At 37.7% G+C, this 25,429-nt stretch overlaps 2 protein-coding genes across 5 annotated transcripts in view; one reads left to right on the forward strand and one right to left on the reverse strand.

The window, feature by feature from the left end:
• Nucleotides 1–3,999: 3,999 nt before the first annotated feature.
• On the forward strand, nt 4,000–5,550 carry LOC128742463 (mitochondrial import receptor subunit TOM40 homolog 1-like). Its single transcript, XM_053838834.1, has 2 exons — nt 4,000–4,688; nt 4,747–5,550. The coding sequence occupies exons 1-2, from the start codon at nt 4,137–4,139 to the stop codon at nt 5,167–5,169; spliced, it is 975 nt and encodes a 324-aa protein (XP_053694809.1). The 5' UTR covers nt 4,000–4,136; the 3' UTR covers nt 5,170–5,550.
• A 6,655-nt stretch (nt 5,551–12,205) lies between these two features.
• LOC128741587 (sodium-dependent phosphate transporter 2) overlaps nt 12,206–25,429 on the reverse strand; it is a 40,681-nt gene continuing 27,457 nt past the window's right edge. For all 4 annotated transcript variants that reach the window (XM_053837517.1, XM_053837520.1, XM_053837519.1 and 1 more), the window contains exons 2-7: nt 16,901–18,211; nt 16,407–16,832; nt 15,753–16,344; nt 15,332–15,691; nt 15,081–15,266; nt 12,206–14,546 (exon numbers count right to left, since the gene is read on the reverse strand). In XM_053837517.1, coding sequence (XP_053693492.1) covers nt 14,222–14,546; nt 15,081–15,266; nt 15,332–15,691; nt 15,753–16,344; nt 16,407–16,832; nt 16,901–17,093 — 2,082 coding nt within the window. In that variant the 5' untranslated portion in view covers nt 17,094–18,211 and the 3' untranslated portion in view covers nt 12,206–14,221. The remainder of the gene's footprint in view (nt 14,547–15,080; nt 15,267–15,331; nt 15,692–15,752; nt 16,345–16,406; nt 16,833–16,900; nt 18,212–25,429) is intronic.

Consider the following 25,429-nt stretch of genomic DNA (forward strand, 5'->3'; position numbering starts at 1 on the left):
ATCTTTTTGACAACTCTGCATCCATCAAAATTGGGCACTCTTCTCCTGTACGGCAGTGTTGCTCTTTCTTTCGTTTACGCAAAAGAAGGAAGGCAATAGTTTTGTTTACATTTCGCACAGTTTTGCTTTCCTTCTTTGACGTAAACGAAAGAAAGAACACGGTAGTGTTGCAAGAGAAGAGTGTCAGATTTGATGTATGCAGAGTTGTCAAAAAGACTGTTCGCATATTACGAACACAATTTATAGCGGCCACCATTATAGCGCGTAAAAAGCTGGATAAATTGTGTTCGTAATATTCGAACAATCTTTTTGACAACTCTGCATGCATCAAAACTGGGCACTTTTCTCATGTACGGCACTGTTGCTCTTTCTTTCGTTTACGCAAAAGAAGGAGAGCAATAGTTTTGTTTACATTTCGCACATTTTTGCTTTCCTTCTTTGGCGTAAACGAAAGAAAGAGCACGGTAGTGTTGCAAGAGAAAAGTGCCAGATTTAATGTATGCAGAGTTGTCAAAAAGATTGTTCGCATATTACGAACACAATTTATAGCGGCCATCATTATAGCGCGTAAAAAGCTGGGTAGCAACACGGATAGCAAGCTGCTTTGCGTAGCGCGAAGACTGAACCAGGTGATGCTACCCAGGTAACCAATAAGCATTAAAATAAGCAGTAAATCAGTCGTTTATTAGCATCCCTGGCGTTTTATACTGCAGGTTGTTTTTTATCAGCTTTTTGACTGCATAACTGTTGCAAATTGGCATCCAAAATTGTATTTAAATTCTTCTTGTTGGTAACTAGCTGCAAATAAGCATTGTTAGCACTATAAGAGGGCTAGCAGTAAAGTAGCCGCATATTTTGCCAAAATAGCATTTAAGTAGCATTTAAGGCAACTTAAATGCTTATTGGCTTGCTTTTAAATTGCATTGGAAATGCTTATTGGTTACCTGAGTAGTGTTTTTAGGGGTGTTATTGAAACGATGTTTTGTTAGAAAATTTGTTCGAAGTGTTACGTCTGTTAGTCTGTGGTTTTACGTCTGTTAAGGCCCAGACACAGTGCATACGGATTTTACTACGTTGCGGCAACTTGACAGTTTTCCCATGGGCTCGCTGTCAAATTTCCGTAACTTAATAATATTCGTATGCATTGTGTCTGGGCCTTTAGCCTATGCTTTAAGCACAGAGAACAGACAATTATGTTCATATAAAACATTTCGCAAATGGTGTGTAAGCTTTTAAGCAAGACAGTAGCGACATCTCTCTTAGTGTGCGCCAGTTGCCCAATATCCACATTGCCAAATTTATTATATATTCTTGCCATAATCTACATATTCGAAATACTGGCAACTCTAATGTTAGTTACTGTAGCAACCTAGCAGCGGTTGTAGCAACGGATCGATTTTGTTTATGTTATTTGTTGAATACGTTATTGTATATGTTATTGTATACGTTGTTGAATATGTTATTTGTTGAATACGGCTAAACATTGAAAACAGCGAATTGAACAGCGCAATTCAATATTTTCTGTTATTTTTGCCGTATTGTGAGTTTTTGAACATTGCATCGTTCCATTTCATCGTTACACGCAGCATGCCCCCGTCGCGGTGGTACTAAAGTGAACTTTTCATCTTTAAACACCGGAAGACCTGCACCACATCAACGATATCCGCCGGTGCGACGGTTTGGCTGCGATTCATTGCTCTCGAAGGTGGTGGCTGATAAAATCGCGGCTTATTCTCAGCCTGTTTGCCAATTGCCAATAGCTTGTGACCGATACAGAAACACAGTTTCTCCGATGGATTAAACAGGAATTCTACAATAGTTACTATTGTTGCTAAATGTTTACCTTTATTTCAAGTTCGACAGCTTGGGTAAACAATACGTTAGTTGCTGTAGCAACTGTTAAATACAAGTTAAATGCTTTGGTGAAAATATGACGATAGCTTTGATGTGTATTGACACATATTAACAACCAAAGCTCTTTCTATTAATGATGTGAGCACCACGTAGCGGAGGCATTACCACATACATTCAAAATGGTGGCTGAGCTTTTACACACGTTGCGAGGCCAAGATGAATGTCTGTTCTCTGTGCTTTAAGCGTAAGCGAGAACAGTCTAGCTATTACTTGACAAACATTTGAAAGGATATAATCAACCAAATGTATTGCAGGTTGCAGTGAAACAACTAAATGCACAGCAACTGCAAGGAAACAGCCAAAGATCTGCAATCAGTGCTGCGATCTAAATTGCCATTGCAGTGCTTCATAATAGAGAATATTATCAGTCGTTTTTCTTCTTCAAACAATATCAATCAAATTGTTTCCATGCTATTTTCTATTTTCAGAATATTTTTAACAAAAATTGTGTGATAGAAGCTAAAAACATCACATGTTATGCTGCGAGCATGTTTGTTACATTAATGCAATTTTTTATTCCAAAGTTTTCGAAACTTTAGCATCACTGGATACGAGCACAACAGCTCTGACAGCTTTTGGTAAACAAACATAGTGGCACCGAATTTTCGTAACATGAATTTATGTCTTGTTAAATTTAGGTCACTTTGCACCATATGTTGAATTATTTGCAGTTGTATATTTCGAAATAACCATCAAATGATCCCAAAACGTATCTATTATCTCACTCTTCTTCTGCGTCCACTGTTTAGTAATCACCAATTTGACGGCTCGCAAAAATTTGACATGAATCAATGACAGCTCGCTGCTGGGATTTTACTTGCATTTTGTCTGCAAGTTCCTTGTATTTCGCGTTTTTGATGCAATCTGCAATAACTAAATCGAGTTCGGAACACTTGTCGACCAACATTTGAAAGGGGCGGATAAGCCAACTGTCAAACAGAACGAGTGAGGGTTATTTTTTGCTGGAGCAGCATAGTAAAATGAACTCTCACTCGTTCTGTTTGACAGTTGGCTTATCCGCCCCTTTCAAATGTTAGTCGACACTTGGAATATTTATAATTGATAAAGCATTGCACGCAGATGTCAGTGCGTTTTTTTTTTCTCCCAGGTTTGACACTGTTGTGGGGTTTGTTTTGATTACTTATTCGCAAGACCCAGAGGCAAACAACTGCAAAAAGGACAAAAATATATGTTGTACAGAACTGTTATCATTTTCCTGCTTCGGAAAAGTCGGGTATTTCCGGTTTCCGCAAACAAGTGGTACGAATTACAAGTAATAAACCCAAGTTGCAATAAAATTAGGTTACAAATGGAATCAAAACAAAACACACAAAAACGTCAAACTAGAGTTGAGGTTAGGCACCGTGCAAAAGGTTTATTGATTGGCCCTTGTCAAATGTTTGTCAAGATATAACAGTTGCTGTCAATGTTGCCAAACCAAAAAGAATGCAGCTTCCTGCTTCATCCAATCTCTATACCAATGAGATTTGAAAAGGTGTGGCAGATGAAGACATTTGATGGTCTTAGCGAAAAATCAGAAAACGACGTCAAACTACATAAACAAACCGCGTCGGACAATGAGGTTTGTTTTTTTAGTTTGACGTCACGCTTCATCGTGATTGGTGGATTTACGATTTCTCCCACACCATTATGAATTTTTTCATTCCACTAACACCACTTAAACAGCATTACCCCACCTGTATAAATCACATTGTCCCTGATGAGAGGGATATTCAGGGATACCAGACTTACAGATTTGTCTGCAAATTCCAGATTTTTGGGATCGTCTTGCAGATCATTATAAATTTGCAGATATTTTTTTGCAGTTTTATGACTTTTATTCCTTTTTTTGCTTTGGTGCAGTTTTTTGTTCGAAGCTCTTTAAATTTTCACTGATTTTCTAAAAATGTGTGCAGGTTTTCGCAGAATATTTTTCAGCCAGAAAATTTGAGTAGCCGGGAAACTGCTCGATTTTTTCGGTTTTCGAACAGTTGCAGGCATTTTTTTAGAAAATATGGCATCTCTGTAGCTATTTATAATTACGTAACAACTGTCAAAACGAATGTTGAAGTTTTTCGGTCGGAAGAAGTCTCATGCAGCTCGCGTTGTGAATTTGTGATTACTACCTGCCGTGTTTCTTCAATAGCGGTATCAAGAATTGTACATTTTTGCTGCAGCACGCATTTTGTTAATTGTTACGTCACCTTGTACCGTATATCAACATGGGAAACGTTTTAGCTGCCTCAAAATCGATAACTGCCGGCGGTCTCCCACCACCTTTACCAGTGGAACCCATCCTCGCTAGTAGCAAATCAGAGACCGAAAAGCCCCTTGAAAATCCAGGATCCCTAGAAGAGCTGCATAAGAAGTGTAAAGATGTGATGCCTGCTAACTTTGAAGGAGCCAAACTGATGATCAACAAGGGTCTTAGTAATCACTTCCAAGTATCGCACACGATCAACCTCACCTCCACCAATACGAGTGGGTATCGGTTTGGTGCAACTTACGTTGGCACCAAGCAGCTTTCTCCCACGGAAGCATTCCCAGTCATTCTTGGAGATATCGACCCGGCTGGTAATCTGAATGCTAACATTATCCATCAGTTAAGCCCGAATATACGTTGCAAGTTCGCTTCACAAATCCAAAACAACAAAGTCACTGCCGCGCAGTTAGCCACAGATTATAAGGGACAGGATTTTACCGCTACATTGACAGTAGGCAATCCAAATATCATTAACAATTCTGGTGTGTTAGTAGCTCACTATCTCCAAGCGGTAAGCATATGTTGCGCAAAAGATAATCCAAGCAAAATAATCTTTTTTTTCCTTTTAGGTTACAAACCGACTTTCTTTAGGAGGTGAATTAGCTTACCAATACGGTGCAGCAGTTCCTGGCGGCCAGATAGCTGTAGTATCAGCAGCAGCTCGATACGCAACCGAATCGTCTACCTGGTCCGGTACGGTTGGTTTGGCGGGGATTCACCTTTGCTATTATCAAAAAGCAAGCGAGCAGCTGCAGCTTGGCGTGGAAGTAGAAACTAGTTTTCGAATGCAAGAGTCGGTAGCAACACTCGGCTACCAGATCGATCTACCCAAGTCCGAACTCGTGTTTCGTGGTATGGTTGACACCAACTGGTCAGTGGCAGCCGTGCTAGAGAAAAAACTTCAACCGCTGCCATTTACTTTCGCCCTCAGTGGAATACTCAATCATACCAAAAATCAATTCCGGTTGGGTTGTGGGTTAATAATTGGCTAAATTTGAAATCATTTTCAACAGAACTAAGAAAAACGGTGCAAAGATGAAGCATTTCATTTCTACGATCACAGAAATATTTACTTTTTGGCATAAACTTAAAGAAGCTTGAAAAATATTGGAAAAAGAGAAATTATTGTCGGTTATGCATTAAATAAACCAATCCACAAGTTTCCCAAAACAATAGTTGAAAAGTATGACAAAAATCTGAAATAAAGAATAAGTGATTCAATCATTACTCCGTTTCTGGCGACTACATTTTTCGAAACGCTTGATTTGTACCATTAGTCATTACTTGTTAAGATTCCCTAATAGCTTTTCCATAAATACTACAAATAAACCGGGTAATACACACTGGCGATTTCGAACTGAACCCTTATTAAATCCGTCACTTCCAATCGAATAAGGATAGCATTCTTCAGTACGCCAACAAGTTCGAATCAAATACTAACGTAATTGAATAGATTTCAATTCATTTCAATATTCAATAACAGAAGATGCAATTATTATTCCCGATTTCCCATTCTGGTACTGCAGTAGTCTTTTGTCTTTTACTTCATTCACAAATAATTAGGTCCGATTACATCGTATCAGCCGTTCATCTGATTTTCCTATAATATTCAAGAAAACCATCCTCATTGGATCGAAAACATAGTACTTCCAATAAACGGACACACCTGCACACTATTTCCTTTTGTTCAATTCTGCATTACCAGCATCATTTGTTCCTCTTACAAAAACAGAATGAAGAACCCCAGAGCGTAATGAAGTTACATATCCGTCAAAATGAATAACAGGGACTACAACCAGGTCCTCAAAGACCCTGTTCTACCGTTTGGGAGCAAAAATCTCCGCAAAAAATAAGAATATGTAACATTCCAATACATTGCTCCTGTTCAGAATGCAGCCTAGAAAACCAACCAAACGATCAATCAATAATTATCCCCAGGTAACCAATAAGCATTTCCAATGCAATTTAAAAGCAAGCCAATAAGCATTTAAGTTGCCTTAAATGCTACTTAAATGCTATTTTGGCAAAATATGCGGCTACTTTACTGCTAGCCCTCTTATAGTGCTGACAATGCTTATTTGCAGCTAGTTACCAACAAGAAGAATTTAAATAGAATTTTAGATGCCAATTTGCAACAGTTATGCAGTCAAAAAGCTGATAAACAACAACCTGCAGTATAAAACGCCAGGGATGCTAATAAACGACTGATTTACTGCTTATTTTAATGCTTAATGGTTACCTGGGTCGGAAGCTTGGTGGACTCGTCGGCGACGAATTTTCCCGGTTATCAGGTAGGTGATTATAAAATTCAACATCAGGATGATTTGGTTGCTTCTGTATAATAAAATTGAATGAATTTTTAAACGGTATAATCTGTTCAATTTGAAGGGCCGGTAGACCCTAGTAAACGTTCTGTAGATTGGTGAACATGCTAGCATATTATCTATGGTACACTCACTTAGGATGTCTTGTAGGTATTCACAGTCGATTCACAGTAGAATTGAAGCAATAAGTCCGATTGTTGGAGATTATATGTATATTATATGTCGAATAGGATCAGGTTCCGGAGACCAACATCAAGTGCTAGTTCTTAAAAGTTATGCATAATATATATTACAGCAATTCCACAGGAAAAAGTGCTACCGAAAAAAAAACTTTCTTTCGATTTTGTTCAAACTCGCGGTACTTTTTCCTATTTGCAAAAAAAAATTATGGCCCGCATTTCTTTATTTGGCGGGTATGAAATGGGGAATGCAGCTGGAAAGAAGCGTCAAACACAGCTCTAGCCATCCCAAGTCCCTACCTAATGCCTCCGTGCGGTGCCGAGGTAAGTGACGCCGGAAAATCCTTAAAATTTCATTCTTGATTGACTATCTTTTATAGGGTAAGGTGGGGCAAGACGGGTCACGGAGCAAGATAGATCAGTTGCATTAACATGAAAGTTTCAGCTTAATTCAGGCCAACGATTTTTTCATATAGTACCTAAAGAAACGTTCTTTCATAATCTTCATAATTCGTAACTTATCTTTTACCCGTTTTCGATAGAAAAATTTGAATGTAAAATCGCTGTGTTTCTAACGCGATACATGAAACGATACAAAACGAAACAGATCCAATACTTCGTCAGCATAAAAAATAGCAATATGTTTTCTGTGTGCTCTTATCAGTTGTAAAACCACATAGGATAACAATATTTGTTATATACTACAAAAGTTTTAAATAAACATGTATATTGTTCTACCAGCTCAACAGGGGCAAGATGGGTCACATTGAAAAAATTTTGTGTGGTACCCTATGTTTGTCCATATATCTGTATTTCTGAGTTTCTTTATTGTTTTAAATGACTATTTTTAGCTGACCCGGCGTATATTTTATCCACAAAACAGTTAATCCGGCAAAAGGTTAGTTTTTCAACGTTTCATTTTTTGTCTGATATAATTTTTATTTTGTTTCGTTTTGTTTATTTTTGTCGCCAAGTTTGAAATATATAAGTCGTTTTTCTGCAACAACAAAACAACAATGAATAATTTTTGTTTCTGTAAAGAATTCATAAAGGTTTTCGATAAAAAAATTCACCTCTTATTATGTGACCTATTTTGACCCGCATGTTGACCCATCTTGCCCCGTACTTTTTGAGAGCTTAAAATAACATATCTTTTAAATGTATTCACAAAAAATATATGGGGCCCTATTCTCACAGTCACCTCACCTCACCTAACGGCTCCCTGTTTGATTCGTACAGTCACCCAGGTGACTGTGAGGATCGTAAATTGTCACCTCACCTAAAAAATTTAGGTGAGGTGACTGTGAGAATAGGGCCCATGATCCTCGAAAAATCGGACTTGTTGATTTTTTCGGAAGAGGTTATTAGTGACTCCATCTAAATAAATAAATAAATGATAAGTGGGTTAAAATTGAATGCGTAGAAAAACGCATCGGTTACTTTCCTTAGGTGACCCGTCTTGCCCCACCTGACCCTATATTTTATCTCATGTTCAATTATACGGGTCGACTGCTTTGGTAAGACATACCAAATGACGGTAGGGGAAAGTAATGTTTTTTTTGAATGGTGGGGAAAGAGCGGAAAGGTGAGGGGGAGGGGTTATTGGTAGCTACGCTTAACAAGTAGTCGTTGTGAGTGCTACCTTTTGTCCAATGCTGGAGGGTGTATGGGTCGAACCAAGCTATAATCTGAGATTATAACCGGATTCGAACCCACTACGGACAACACCCGTCAGGGCATGTGACTCGCTGGTACCCATGTACCGTTGAACCGCAGAGGCGCTGGACAAAAGGAGACAGTACAACCCACTTATTAAGGTAGCGATGCATCTGGTTGAATTACTTTTAGACACAAATTGTGCCTCTTTCTCCGTCTACTGTAGAAACCACCGACCGAGAAGTTTTAATCTAACTTGTTTATACTATCAGGACGACGCCACTATGCAGGCCCTTGCGATTTACAAGGTACTGTACATGTGACTCGCTGGTACCCATGCCACACATGCCCTGGCGGGTGTTGTGGGTTTGATTTTAGTATTTAGTATTCCACTTTCAAGAGGGGCTTGCTGACAGAAAAATGATTCCGAAATGCGCTGCAAGTACTCAGTCATTCTTCATTGGGTCTTTGGACTGTCAGTAGAGCTAGCAGCTTCTATTGCCCGAAACTAAGATGACTGCAGCGACAAAACGAAACTAATATTGCTGCTGTTATCTTATTTTATAATATCACTGCCACACAGTGCGAGATAGGTAGGTCTACTTGATAATTTTTGAACTTACTTGATTCTTTCTTACGTCTAGTAGCATAGAGTCGAGGTGGCTCTTGCCATACCAAGAATGCTTCTTCACTGTCCTCGGTCCTGGGATACTCGTCGCCAATTCGTTGCATGTTTCGAGTCAAGTTGCCCCCCCTCCTGGTGTCGGTGGGGTTCTTGATGAGAATGAATTTCACTGCACAGTCGTCCAGTATCCTTGCGACGTGACCAGCCCATCTTCTTCTACTCGTATTGTTGTCGGTGGTGACCAGAGAACCCAAATATATGAACTCATCAACCGCTTTCAGTTCATCGCCGTCAATAGTCACAATCCGAGGGGGCGAACGTTCTGGATGCTCTTCTTACGATATATTTGGTTCGACGCATTGATTTGTAATCCAATCCTTCTAGCCTCCATTTTTATTTTGGCGTAGATTGCCTCTGCCGTCCCAAGGTTACTAGTATTGGGTCGTCTGCTAAGACTAGGAGTTGGCTACTTTTGTTGAGGATCGTTCATCTCCTTTCGATGCCCGCCCGCCGGGTCACACAACGCTCTGCGCGAATGAGCTTCCATTTTCTAGCTTTTAAACTACTGGACCGATTTTAAACATTGATACCTCAAATGAGAATTAACGACTCTCCTTCGACAATGGAGTGGTTGTGAAACGCAATGAGATTTTGCCAGACCCGGCTGTAATTGAAGGTAGTACCGGCAGCGAGGAACGAATTGGTAAAGTAGAACAAACTTTGAACGAAGGATAACGGTACTGGTCGTAGTAACGAGTCCACACCGGAGAGAGAGAGAGAGAGAGAGAGAGAGAGAGAGAGAGAGAAGTCAACTAATGACAGATTGATTGTTTTTGTTTTCTTCTTCTCATTTGATGCAGAAAATTCAAATAGTACCATTGAAATCAAGTCAGTATGCTCGGGCTTGTGAGAATTTTGAAATTGCCGAAGTCCCGCAGCTTCCAAATGCTCACAGAGCTGGTCAACCGTATTCCCAAACGGTATGAAACTTTTCAAGTTGCCAGGTTTTGGTGGTTCTAGCTCGTTGACTTGGTCCAAGAACTCTTGTAGCAGTTGCTCTGGACGCCCGTAATGCTGCCGTAGCTTTTCGATGACTCTTGGAACCGACTCGGGGAGTTCAGAGGTTCATACCCGGTTCGCGCTGTTGACAATTCGGTGCACAAAAACAATCCCAGCTGGCTTCTCTTTTTCAGGACCACACACGGAAAAATTGAGAGGTATTTAAATAATTTATGTATAGGTAGGTATATACCTAATTTTTGTATCTAAAGGTGCGTTTAGATTGGCAACATGGCATGCACCTTTTCCAAACTGTTTCCCGATGTTTCCAAGCAACATAGCAACGTATAAACACGTATAGACGAATGTTCAGGTGGCAACAGAAGCAGCATTGAGTAACAACTAACAACATGTCGCATACCATATGTTGCATTCCACATGTTGCCAAAAAATGCCCAGTTTAAACGCACATTAAGATACAGTTTTGTAAAGAAAAGAAGTCACGAAAAAGCAATGGAAATAGGGTTGCCAAGTGGCCGGTTTTTGGCCGGCCCGACCGGTTTTTCACCTGCAAAGCCGGTGGCCGGTCAATCCTGCAAAAAGGCCGGTTTGCCGACATAGGAAGCCGGATTGATACTTTTTTTTCCTGATTTGTTAAATTTTCTGATAAATTTATTAGCAATCCTGAGCAGTGGATCATTGAAGATAGCCAGTTTTGCAATGACAATACTTTGCTTCTGGCGATAATATACATTAAATTGTCCACCAGCACCAGAAGCAACTAATTGTCTTCTAGTATCTTCAATAATCCATGCAATGTTCGTTGTGCGTTCGTTCGTTGTCCTAAATAATAATTAACGCACATTAAACATGACACAGCTGACACAACCCCCCCCCCCCCCCCCCCTCACAGTTTTTCAAGGCAGGACCGACCGGCCGGTTTTTGAAATTTTCGGACTTGGCAACCCTAAATGGAAACCTATGGTGTTTGTTTGATTTAAATACTTTTGTATTCGACAATATTGTCCGAACCAGGGCCCTACAACGTCACCTTCAATTGCATAGCGTCACTCATAAATGAAGCAAAGAAGCTTCGGTTTCTACCAGGGCTTGTTCGTTCACTTTGACTCAATGTTGATTCATTTGACAGTACCGTCTCAGTCGAGCAAAATTTAACAAAGTTATGTATGGAACATTTGTAGAACCAGTTATTGTCTACAATTTTGCTGAATAAAGTTTTACTGTATCTTTTGTATTTCTGGTGCTACAATGTTAGTACCTTATTAGTGACTAAATGAATGCTCATTTAGTTACTAAAGACGTACTAGCATTGTAGCATCGTAACTACAACAGATATAGCAACACTTTATTCAGCAAAATTCAAGATGATAACTAGTTCTACAAATGTTCCATATACAAGTTTGTCAAATTTTGCTCGGCTAAGACGGTACTGTCAAATGAATCAAAATTGAGTCAAGGTGAACGAACAAGCCCTGGTTTCTACAGAAGCAGCACCACTTCAGTTTCAAACTACCTTCAGTCAGCGTCGGGCAAAACGGGTTTCACTTCGTCATGACGATCAGTTTCAACTTTTCATTAGTACTTTTCTATCAAATATTCAGAAGAAGACCAGCAACTATGAATGCAAATGAATTGAATTTTGTAGGAATTGTAACAATTCCTACAATGCAACGCATATTAAAGTTAACCTTGTCTATGTTGACAAATCGTGCTTGACTTTCTGCCGTCGTCAATTGAAACAGCCACCAACTTCAACTGAAGCTTGCTTGAAACGTTCAGTTCAACAAACGAAGCAAGTCACTTCATGTATGAAGCGAAGGTAAGAGAATATCAGTTTCATTTATTTGTTTCGACGATGCCGGGCCCTGGTCCGAACCCTCAGTTCACTAAAATTATAGTTCTCTCGCTCCCGATATAGCCGCTCACCAGTGTGGGCCCAATTGCAATTGTCGCCACCGATCACTCGTAGGTCGTAGTGAAGCAATTACCGAAGCAAGATCATTTTGATTGAATCTAAAAAATAAACTTTTGTGCCAAATAAATCCGTTTTTGTTAAAACGAACATTGAGTTGTGATATTCAGCCACGGTGAAATTCGACCTGGCCCAACAGTGTTTTTACCAAAACGAACCAAAAATATTCGTTTCTTTGTCGGAAATATCTGTTACATTGCAAGTAACAATAAAAAATAGATCACGATTACATTTTTTAATTAGCTTTATTTTATTTTTTTTTTAGATTTTTTTACTTGCCTTATACAGCGAGTTCTATTAAAATTCGTACATTTTTTTGTTACATCCTTCAACTTTAGCAACTGAAGAAGAAATTCTGATTTAAGACTGAGCAATTTGAAAATAAAAAAGGCGATGAATTATTTCTGAAAAAAAATCATTTCACATCCCTTTAAACTGTACGTATGCTCATTCACATCTGTTTTGCAAACTAGCCAATCAACTATTTCTGCTGCGAATGCTTACACACGAAACAGACTGAAAGTAATCATCCAAAACTTATCATGAAATCATCGCGGTATTTAATAACGGTCAGAATTGAAAGATGCTTTTTAACGAGAGCTAGAAGACATTGTAGACACCAAGCTTCACATGCCACTTACCGAACAAAACAGACGGCATGTTCACTGATGGCTTCGTTTTATAGAAGTTTTACAGGAACAATGTCTTATTCCTCAAGTTTTTTTTCTTTGTGGTTGCAGTAAGTTTTTCGTTCTTTACACATTTCCTCTTTTTTATTTAATTTAAAGTATCACCCTAGTAATAATATAAGTAATTAATAATTCTAATATAGTATAAATTTCACAATGCCCGTGTAGCAATTATTATGGTGAAACTTGATCTGATTGGTAGTGTTTGTGTAGTGAGGATTTTGTATCACTGATTGGTCTTGTTGCCTCCGATAGTGGGATTAAATACACAGTATGTGGTAGCGATACAATAACCATTGATAGTAAAAATAAAACATTTTTATAATCACATTGTAAGTATTTCAGATTGTTTGGAATAAAAATAATATGTGCCGTCCCAGTAAAATGTGTTTCTTCATTGCTACGCGTTCTATTTGGAAAATGAGCACGAAACATTTTAAACGCATGGACCTATTTAAAAGTCACACTAAATTTATGCTGTTGTTATGTCTATAGTGAAGTCAATTAGTTAAAATATTGGTTTGTTCAAAAGACTGCCTTGTTGTTCACTCGAATTTGAACCATAAAATTCATACACGATAATCAAAACCATTGAGAAAGATATAATCAATCAAATATATTTATGAGCTGAAGGAACGCCGTGGTAAGTTTTAACAACACGTCAAAGCCGAATCTGTATTCAGCAGCTTCTAAAACACATTCATTTGTCCTATAAGGATTATTCGAGCGCATATTTTAACGCAATTATTACGTTTTTATTTATTTCTTAGTTGTTCAGCTAGGTAAACAATTAATGTATTAGGTAACAGTGATTTCTAAACCTAAAGGTTGGTTGCCTGCATTGGAACGCATTCGGGACAAATTTTATTTTGAGTTTCGTGCGCTTGTCACTATTACTATGTGTTAGCTTGTCTACGGCGAGTGCAGTCATATAAAAAAAAAACCGTTTTTGTGTCCTTAATTTTCGACATAACGAAAGCCTGTATGCCATTCAAAGAGACTGCAAGTTAGCGTGGAGCACATCTTTTTCATGCTTTGCAGACTTGCTTTGTACAGTTATGTAAATACAAAGGAAGAATCAGTATTGACTTTGCTTAAGTAACTTCGCTATAGTGGTTTCAAATGATAAGAACATTCTTAAGAACTTTTTATTTAAGTACAGCAAATTTTATTTTCATTTGTTATCATTTTTGTATTTCTGAAAATTACACGCAAATATTACCTATCACTTAAATTCTCCAGTGTAATTTATAGATACCAGCTATAAAAATTAACACTTGCTCCATCGTTGAATTGCAGTTTGTTTGAAAACGATTGGCTTGTATAAAACAGTATTGGATCATTAAACAATCGACTTTATCATCCTCCCTCACATAAAAGAAAATAATCACATTTGTTCTGATGAAATATGTTAACAAAAATAGTAGGACTTATAGACTTCTGAAGCCATATTCTCATTGGAACATTACATAAAAAGGAAACACCTTATTGAAACGTTTTTTAACTCTACACTGCGGACATTCTTCTATATGGTTAATTGATTATCGCTTCCCCATTCAGCTTTGCCTGTACTGATGCTTCATAGTACCAGTGCGCACAACGCGTACATAAAACCTGCACTAAGCAGAGCGGCAACCGGCACGGTAACGACCCACGCGTAGACAATGTTTCTAAATAAGCCCCAATCGACAGCTTTTTGTTGACCTGTGGCGTAATGATGATGATGCTCCAAAGGGTTACGCTGTTTCATTGCCCGTTCCTCGTCCGGCGAGAGTTTTTTCGGAGCACTGGCCTGACCGACAAATACTACCGATCCAACTTTGCAGTGGGTAGTGGAGATTGGCAGACCTATCTTTGAAGCCAATAGTACCGTAAATGCAGCGCCAATTTCTATGGTGAAACCCCTAAAAAAGTGCAAAAATTAGTAAGATAGGGAACAATGCAAAATGTTAACAAAAGTAGCAAACAAACATTGTAATGGCAGCTTTCAGCGACAGTTTAGTATGCTTTTTTACCGTTTTCATAACTTCTAAACTACAATTATTACTACTCTTACTTAAGGTTGAAACACAAATCATCAATTTTCGAGATTTCAAAAGCATGATTTTCATGAAATTGTTTTCACTTCGTTCTTTTTTCACATCTTCAGAAATACGCGTATTTCGACTACTTCTTGTGGCCGTCTTCAGTGTCTAAAGCTTGTCATCACTGAAGAAGGTTATAGCCGAAATACGCGTATACCTGTAAAGATCGCATAATATAATAGAATTAAAGGGGATCTCCCCAAAATTTTCTCGTTTATTCGTGACTTCTACTAAGTCACTCGAAAATAATCTATAACTTATAGAACTTTACAACGATTTTGAAGATAAAAATACATAAGTGAAAAAAGCAGCAATTTGCTTATCATACTTTATAGCGATCTAGCTAATACTTACGTTGAAGGAGTGATTTTGGTGAGATCATTGCCAATTGTCTCGATAACGCGACGTCCCCATAGCCATAATCCTACGGAGATACCAACACCTCCGTATAGTAGGATCGCCAACGGGGTCTCAGACTTTTGCAGTACCGAGCCTTCTCGGTAAATCATAAAAAGAGCTATCAACGGCCCAATCGCATTACTGGAATGAAATAATGGACGTTGCGGTTCGTTTGATCGTTGTTACAGTTAGAGAAATGGACATACCTCACATCGTTACCACCATGTGCAAAACTTCCGAAAGTCGCCGTCAGTATTTGCAAAAACGAAAACAAGGCAGATACGTCCTCGTTTTCCTCTTCTACTGGGATGTGTCTGTGCTCTTCCGAACCCTCTTTTCCGCTAATTAGCGGAACTTTGCTCGAGTTCGGTGAGAGAGTCGTACTTATGAGCGTATGATCCAAACCCGCAGTAGTTTCGATTTTGCCAATCTCCTCGCGTAAATCGTGAGCGGTACTGTTGAGTATACTGTTTGGCGGGACCAGTGTATAATCTGCAATGGGCAAAGTGCTGTCACTCTTTGGACTGGTGGGCGATTTCCCATTCTGCGCGGCATTCTGTTGATCTCTGTTCATAAAAGAAATAAAAATTAAACATAGAATGGAATCTGCTGAAGACAGTTTCTTACTTTACTCCGTTGCTTAGCGTAACTGAGTCTGGAGATTTTGGTGAAACGCTAGTATTGTTGCGACGATCAAAGTAAGAATTTAAGGCAATCCGTCCATTTCCATTAACTGTTGACTGATACTCGTCGATGTAGTTTAGGCTTGTAATCGTTAGATCGGTGTTGTCCAAACTACTTTTATTGGCAGATAGCAGATTTTCTGCTTTTTTCACAATTTTTGGATCGATTTTGTATGGGTTGGGTTTGCCTTTAATTGCGTTTGGTGATAGGTCTATTGAAAGCTTCTTAATCAGTCCGTTATGTTGATGCTGAGAGGACAACGATACCAACTCGGTTGTTTCAGTAATGGCTGGTAGAGTTTTTCCATCACCCACCAACGAGAGAGGGCGTTTTGTGCGACGAGGACTTCCATTCGAAGATGAATCGCAATCCGAATCCCCAACAGTAAATTCTGTTCTGGTTGTTTTATCCTGATTCAAAATCTTCTTTTTCTGCCATGGTACAACAAAAAGTTGGACAAGTACAGCCACCAATAATCCGAGCAAACCACTGACGACTAATGCTACCCAGGTTGGTATGTTATCCATATAAAGCACTGACATAAAAAGAGGCGTCACATAAATATTTATCCGTGGTACATTAATTAAACAAACTTACACTTTGGACCATCGTGCACTATACTGAATACGTTCACTGCCAGAGTGACGCCATAAAACAGCGGCAAAGACAACAGACCAGCCTTGAGAGGATTTCTGGCATTCAAGATAAACTTACGAATCATCCAGAACAAAAACACGCTCATCGCACCACTTAGTACAGGAGAAATAAACCACGATCCGACGATTGTGCCCAGCGTACTCCACTTGAGACCTTGCATTCCGCGGGCTACCAAACTAAAACCTATTGTCGAACCAACGATGCTGTGTGTTCCGGATATTGGGAGCTTGAAAAATGTAGCTACTAGCAACCACAGCGCAGAACTGGCCAGAGCGGATAGACAACCCAACATGAGCTCAACTTCTGTTCCCTTGTACATCTCGACGTCTAAAATTCCTTTTCTCATTGTATCTGACACCTTATATCCTGCAATTTATTGAAAAAAAAAAAGAGTAATGAAGTGATAACAAGAATCACATGTATTAAATTCTTACCTATGAGAACAGAGCCAGATACTTCGCAAACCGTCGCCAGCCAGCAGGCTTGACGAATCGATAGAACACCGGATCCCACGCTGGTGCCAAACGAATTCGCTACATCGTTAGCTCCAATACCAAAAGCCAGAATAAAGGCTATTACGAATCCAAGTATAACAAGCCACAAGATTTCCGGCAAGAACGGCTCCATTTTGTTTATTTTTCTTTTAGTTTATAGGGCTTTTCGAGGGCTGAGAGATTGATTGGTGTCGAACTTAGGTAATAATGGATCAGTGGAGACTTAACAAGTTATACAACAACACAAATCGAGCGATTAAATTAGCTTCTTTAAAAATTCGCCGCGATCTTTTTCCAAACAGTATATAAGTACTTTACCGATAGTTAAGTGTGAAGAACTGATTCCAACTAACTTACTCTGAGTTGTTTTGTGAACTGTAAATCTAGCACGGTACAAAAGTGAGTACTAGCGAAAAAATGTATAGAAAAAATCTAAGTACTTAGAAGTATGCACTATAGTAACGAATAGTACTCAGTAAAATTTATAATATTAAAATTATTAATTATTTATATTAATTGTTACGAGTGTACTTTTCACGATAATTAAATAAAAAAGTGGATATGGTAAAAAGAGCTAGTAATTATTCAAGATACAGTAAAACGTAAATGATGATATTGTACTTTAAAACGTTAAAATTAGTAAATTCTTTGAATGACCTCCTCAAACCCAGGGATGGACAGAGTCTTTACTAACTAGCGTTTTAATTTAACAATGTCGGGTAAGCAGAGCTTTGTAAAAACAGCCATCGTTTTTGGTAGTTTAGGTTGGTTGGAAAATCAACGTTCAGTAATGCTTTTTTGATTGATTCAAATTAACGCAAATTTATGGTGATTGGAGTGAAAAATGGAGAAGCTACGATAACAGACTTCCTGAACAATGATGCCAGGAATTCGTACGGAGTTCCAAACTAGTAAGCGATTTATGCTACGTCGCTTTCCGAGCGATTTTATATCCGATAAATCTCCACTTTTGTGAAAAAAAACCGAAATGGAAGGGAATAAATGCCACTCGAGAACGACGTCTAATTGATGATGCGCCGTAAACTGATATTTAAACCACAGCTTCAAATTGCCAAACGTAACCAAACTCGTAACCAGTTATCACTATCGTGTATGTGCGGATGCCTTGGGTAAACAGGATGTCTTCACAAACGCTGCGCGTTGATTATTGTGTTTGAACCGGTCAAAGTGGTTGCTCCCTGTAACGTATCCGGGGTGAAATGAGAAATCGCGTGGCGGGTTTATTCATGTCTGAAATGAAACGTGAATATAAAAAGATTATCTTACAGAATACGTAAATTTAGGAGTAAAAATGCGAGTTTACGAACAAGTTTGTATGCATTGAGGTAGAAACTGCTCTTGAGATCAATTGAAGTGGGAAATTTTCAACCGGTTTATACGAAATGCCAATCAAACAGTTTAAATTCAAATGGGCAATAACATTTTTATTAAATGATGGTTACGTCCTATACCGAATTCGTTTATTGTTCAATTGCTTCTATTTGGCAGCATTTAATGCCAATTGATTAATACCTAACTAACAAAGGAATTCGCTATTAATGACTTTGACAAATGCGTTTCGTCATATTACGAACCGTCGGCGTCAGGTAATAGGTACTAAACTTTCTATAAAGACTGGCCTAGCGATTTATGTGCATGTCTATATGACAGAATAAAAACAATCTTTTATTGCCAATTTTAATAGCTAATTTTGGCACGATCCCAACACTAGAATTTCATCATCGATAGAAAAATCCAGTGAATTATACTCTGACGGCAACTGGCGGCAGTAATGACAGGGATTAGTGTGGTCAGCGGAGTCCGTACTCGGCGAAGTAATTGCCTAGCACCTGTTTTCCTGTTATTTTAATTTACAATAGATTAAAAAAATTTAGTACAGGTTCGATCTTATATTTTGTTTGTGTTGATCTACTAGAAAAATTGTTGCTCAAGTTTTCAATTTCCCTCCGAAATCAATATGCACATTGCGATGCAAAATAGCTATACATCAAAGTGAATTGTGGAAACTGTACCATTGAAACGTCCCAGTCCGAACGTGCTATTACAAAACATTCAGAATGGCAATGACGCACATGACGGTTATGCACTTTCAGCTGCATCCAGGAGATCTACTCTAGGTCACCACCCGTAAGGGAAAAATCAATGTCGCCGTGTGTATGTACTAGCGTACCGCTGCAATAATGTGGACGCAACAAAGGCGCTTTCACCCCACGATTCGAAACGCTTCGTATCTGATCTATAATTGTAACTGCAGCTGTCCGGCTCTAATGAAGGAACAGTGAAATAGCTAGCTAAACTGTATTTGCCTACAGAGCTGACCTCCGATATTTATCGTGAAGCATAAGTAAGTAGTGGAAATGTAAATAAATCCCAATGCAACGGATGTTGATGTATTTGGTGCACGTTTACCTAAAATTCTGATAATTTATTTCAAACTAAAATTAAAAAGTTTTTCTACAGTTAGAAAGATGCGAAAAAGAAATTCAAAACAAATTACTCAGATAAAAGATAAAATAAGAGGTTTCAATAAATATAATCTCTTCTAAATCATATCATGACTTTTAAAATTGCCATATTAAATGGCAAATGAAAAAATAGCACATTGGTTCTGTAGTGCATAATAAATTTATTTGAAACAACTTAATACACAATTACATGAATTTTCCAGTTAAACGTATCTGTTTTAATAATTCTGCTGTCTGCATAATCCAGGCCATCTGGGTAGTTTACACCAGCATCAAAGGTCAAAGCAACTGAAAATTCGCCTTGTTAGATCGCGATAACTAGGAGACTCCGTATTAAAAGCCATCATGGCAACTAATGCAAAACATTTGCTTTTTATTTATCAAAATAGCATCCAATCGAGAAGAGCAATGCATTAACAATAACATGGTAATGAATACGAGTTAGAGAAAAAGTTCTCCGTTTTATTCTGCTACATTACAAAAACCTACATAATAATGTAGTGAACAATTACAAAATGTTACTATACTATAATTATACTCTAACTACAACATATCTATTTAAATTAGCCACTAACACAAATATTCCGCAGATACGTGTTTCACCTGTCACTTACAGCCTTTTTCAATGCTTTGAAACCAAAAAACGAGCCAGACTGTCGACTTATAAGAAGGCAATGACTCTCAAACACGACGATAAACGAAACCAGACGATCCTGGAAGCTGCCACGAAGATGCTAACGAAATTAGAATGCGCAATGGTGGACAACGAAGCCTACGGTCAAGGCAGACTTCAAGACTTCTCGCTACGGCGAGGGAAAAGTGGGAAAGAGGGAAGAGAAAAAAGATATTTTCATTGAATCCAGGAAATGTACCTGAACGGGTGTCGATTGTTCTGTGTTGTTTTGGCCGGATTTGGCACCCTGCCAGAGCAAAGATCACATAGTAGGCCAATAACTTGCAGAGTGTGCCCAAGAATAAGAATCTTGCAAAAATCTCAGAGAGCCGCCCAATCGAGAAATAAAGGGCCATCGTCAAGTGGAATCTAAAGAAATCTAACAAAACCGTTTGAAACAAGAAGCAATTTAAGGCAAACTTGCATTCTTCGGCGTGCAAACAAAGGTGACGAGGTGGCTCCACAGAATCTGATGGCAAGCGTAAGATGAAACGCGTGACATTTCCGATTCGGTGAACCGGTAATAAAAATAAAATCAATTTAAATGCATTTGCGTTAATTTTGACGAATTAGTATATATGTATTAAACAGAGTTCGTGTTAATTCTAACCAGGAATTAATAAACATCCCGATAACGGAAGTTATCATATTCGTAAACCGTAATCTTAGACGGTTTAAAATTGTGCTTTAAAATGTGTACTAATTTATTAACTAAACGAACTAAACTAAACTAGACTAAACTCACTATATGATTGGTAAATGCAAATTTGGTTGAAATTAGGTAATGGTGAAAAAAACAAGGAAGGAAAATACATTTTAAAGTATATATAAGTATAAGTTTGAAATTTATAACAACGGTGGAAAATTATACCAAGCTATAAATTAGTATGAAAAATTAACAACTACTAAGAGCTCACAAAAATATAATAATAGAATTTCACGACGAAAACCTGTCTCAACATTCAATCAATCATATCTACCATAAATCTAAATGATAAAACCTTTTCTTAGCAAATTAAATTCTGAAAACACATTTTCTAATAAACAAAAACCTCTTCCGTTACGCTCAATTACAACTAGCCGAAAACGGTTTTATTACATCTGTTTTCATGCGACACGTGCCCTTGAGGCATCAGTTGAAAAAAAATCGAAGTTGGCATGAAATACGGCCACATTTGCAATGAATTCGCATCCTCTTATAGATACTTCCCGTCGAGCAAAGTGATATATAGACGTTCAACTAGATCTGCTACCGCCGAATCAAGATATAAATAAACCAAACAAACAACGATTAACCGACTTTCCCGAGCCGGCCTGCATGTTGTTTCACTTTTCATAAAAAGATCAAATTGATACTTTCATGAACGAAAAAGCACCTAAATAAACCATTATAAGCGTGGGTAATGACCGCGTTAATAAAAACTGCGTAGAAAAGATGTGTTAAATTACAGAATCACGTAAAACGCGTTCATTAAAGGGATCGCTAGAAAAATCCATACAGTAAATGTCAAAAAAGAGTTATTTTAAAAGTCACATAAAACCGAAATTAGGTTATTAAACAGCGCAAAGAGGAACATTAGAAAAACATTATTTTTACAGAACAGTTGTTGATTTTGTACCTAATCATCCCTAGGGTTTACGAATCTCAACCATGTAGGTGCCATCACTGGTATTTGTTATGAAAAACGTGCTGTGAGCAAACTTTCAAAAACACATCGCAAATCAAGTCGACCCCAGATAAGAGATTTATTAGGATTTGAACTAAACAAAGTTTCGTAGGCAGGTCCACTATCATGAGCAACCCTCTATCCCTGTCACAATGATTAGCTCACTTCATAGTTCGACAATTATTATTTTAAATTTGAAGACTATTCTTATTGTTTTCACTTGAATGTTAGTTCTAATATCCAGGAGTAAATAGTGTTAATAACGAAAACAAACAAATTTCATTTCTAAACTATCATTGAAACTATCTAAACTAACTAGAAAGCGTGGGCTTTTTTACCAAATCTGCTAAAAAAAGCTCAAGTTTTTCTCGATCTTATTGAAGCGTTTCTTCGTGATTGCGAATCCCTTCGGAAATTATCAACTGAAAATCATATATTTGCCGAACATCATATATTTTAAAAGTGTTTAGCACCATAAACCGCGCCAATTGCAAATTAATGTTAAAAAAAATCACGAATTGGGGAAAACTATAGTTTTGAATTCTGTAGGTATCTACGCGAAATAAAAGTAATCTGACACCCATCAAGCTCAAACCTGTACGATAAATAAAAAAATACATTTGAAATAAAAACAAAAATCACCGTCAAGCATGCAAGTGAAGTGTGAAATGTTTTGCTATTTTTATTATCCTACACGATTTATTAGCATCGAAATATTTTAAATCTTTTAATTCCAATTGATAACGTACCACTGCCATATCCCCTGCACAGTGCACAGTACTTTACCGCACATACAATCTTGCCCTTCCGATGATGATGATGATGATGATAATGTTTGCGGCATTCTCCCAGACAACCCAGATTCACAATTCCCAAATGCTTTCGTCGACCAAACCAATGATCGAATACGAAAATTCTCCTCTTCAAATCATCAACTGGTGTAAACCAGTAACTTACGCTGTGCCAGTGTGCTCATGATCGTAGTGAAGTACCGAATAACCATGGAACAAGTAAAAAGTGTCCCGGAAATATGTGGCAACCTAAAAATAGGTATGTAGGATAGTTGCAAGGATGAGAAATACAGTAGCTTGCAGATTTAAAGTACTCTAATCAGAGAAGCATTGCAGGATTAACTGATCATTCTGAAGTTTAATTTCATTTATATTTTCCAGACAAAATATAGATATGTAAAAAGATTAATATCGTTGCCCTATTTGGCGGTGCAGCACACAAAAATCACAAAAAAGGATAAAAAAAGAAAATACTTAACCACAAAACAAAACCAATTATGTGTGTAACGTTCATTGTTCAATTACTTTCTCCGTGCACGATCCACACTCGTGATGGCCACTGATTGATTACCTGCGTTATGAAACATGTGTTCTCACGAGTCTTTTGACGTCAGTAGCGCGATTTTGCGTCAAGTTGAAAATAAAATATGCCCGAGAAAAGCGGTTAAAACAAACTGAAAAGTACGAAAACGAAACAGTCTGAGCTTCGGCTGTATGGAATTTTTGTCGACAAGACACTGAAAAGTTTGCTCCTGCACTGATAATTATGAAATAATATTATCAAACCTCTTATAAATTGTTACCCCGACAGGAAGGTTCAACTCAAGATATATTTACTTTTTACTATCTGAGTAATACTATGTTCACTTAATTTTGAAATCAAACCTGACACTACCAATGACTGCAAATTTCTATTGCGATTTTCTCTGCAGGAAATTCATAAAGTATTTAGGTATTTTGAAATAAAATATTTGCGAAAAATTCTTAAGTTTGCATGCACAACTGCGAATCGAGAAATTGAGAATGTTTAGTCTATTTTAGTCTGAAATTTTTAAAATTCTCAGCGCACTCGTATCTATAATACGACTTCCATTCCGGTCTGGCCGTATATATGAAAATCATTTTTCTAGACTATAAATCATAGAAAAATAGATTACCAAAAATGTACATCTCTCATTTATCTCTCATCACATATTCGCGACAGCTGCGAGATTGATGTATTATTATTATTATTTGTGTCGATCCTGTGCTTTCAATCCGGCAGCCTGTGAAGGTTCCTCAAAGACTAACATGCATGCATATATATTTGGAAATGATAGAAACCAGGGAAAATTATATCCCAGACATACACAATGTACAGCTGACGTCCAGTATCTTCATTTTGGCTCTTTCTATACATTGAAAAAGAAACGGACGAAATCGAATGGTACCTATACGCTATACCGGAAAACTTCCAATCCAGCTGGTTTCGTATTTGGGTATTCCGATTGCGTCGGAACATAACTTTGGCATAGTCCATTAAGATAGCATGCACGAGCTGCGATATGATAAGTAAAATTCAAATCATTCCAATCGCTTGCCGTAATCTTTTACGGGTAGAAATGCAATACGTAATTACTAAATTTAGCAATGCACAAATATATTTCAAGCAAATGCATTTTCTAAAAAACTTAAATTATAAATTAAGATTATATATATATATATATATATATATATATATATATATATATATATATATATATATATATATATATATATATATATATATATATAAACGGAATTAGAACCCAGGCTTTGCTTTTTCGATCACAATTAGATTTGAGAAAATGTAAAGTAAAAAGACCGTCAGTCATTTTCTATTTCAAACCATTTTTTGACGTAGGAGTACGTCTCTCCATAATCAAAATTCTGGTTATCGTCACGAAATTATGAAAAAAAATGAACTCTAAAAACTCGGCTTATTCTAAACGAATTTTGGTGGTGTGTATATCAAACATTTAATGCTAGAAGTACCAATCGTGCGATAGTTATCTTAAGTTTGGGTTTCAATTACTAGGTAGTTTAAATTAACTACAGGTTTAAAGGTCAAATTTCCATGTAGATTTTCTTTGTCTTACTTTACAGACATAGGAACGACTATTTCATACACCAATCGTTTGCTGTGAATTGATTTATCTCCATTTTTGAAAAAAAAGAGTAACACAGCACATCCCAACAGGTTATTCTTTCTTTGATATTCTGAAATCATGCTGGAAAAGTGTACTACATTTTTGGTTTGGATTGGTTTTTAATATAGAGCTTTTAACGGGAAGGGTCATTCAGCGCTTTGAAAGAGTGTTAACATATTCATATCTCCTTATCAGCGCCTTGCTAACCTACCGATTTTACAAATTTCAATACTTTGTCTTTCTACAAATTTTAGTACTCTGATGAAGATATTAAAACGTAGTATTTCGCAAGTATTACACTCTAAGTTAAGGTTTCTTCCAATTGTTTCGTATTCTTGACACTCGGAAGGGATATGTTCCACCGAGAGAGCTGTGTTCCCCAGTGGTGGCACGCATTATCCTCGAGTTCTTCAATCAACCAACCATGAGCCAACCCACCGGGTATGCCCGATCCTCAGCCGGGTCAAAATCTTCTGCTCGCTCTAATCCTTCCTGTCTTTTCATGCCGCCGTACATGATTTATTCTTTCCAAGTTACACATCCCGAGCTTCATACCACTTCGATTCCCATGCTTGTTCTAGAACCTTCTTGCACCATCGAATCCTATCCACTGCTGGAATCTTGAATTAATTATTTCGCTTACTCTTCCTTTGTTGGCCATCGTATCAGCTTCGGTATTTCCTA

This window comes from Sabethes cyaneus, chromosome 3 (genome assembly GCF_943734655.1).
Source record: "Sabethes cyaneus chromosome 3, idSabCyanKW18_F2, whole genome shotgun sequence".
In the NCBI taxonomy this organism is placed as follows: domain Eukaryota; kingdom Metazoa; phylum Arthropoda; class Insecta; order Diptera; family Culicidae; genus Sabethes; species Sabethes cyaneus.

What these genes read in the sequence shown, in the direction of transcription:
- LOC128742463 (XM_053838834.1), top strand. Translation starts at nt 4,137, where the DNA reads ATGGGAAACGTTTTAGCTGCCTCAAAATCGATAACTGCCGGCGGTCTC. An exon ending in TAGCTCACTATCTCCAAGCG is followed by an intron (nt 4,689 to 4,746) that starts GTAAGCATATGT and finishes TTTTCCTTTTAG; the next exon opens with GTTACAAACCGACTTTCTTT.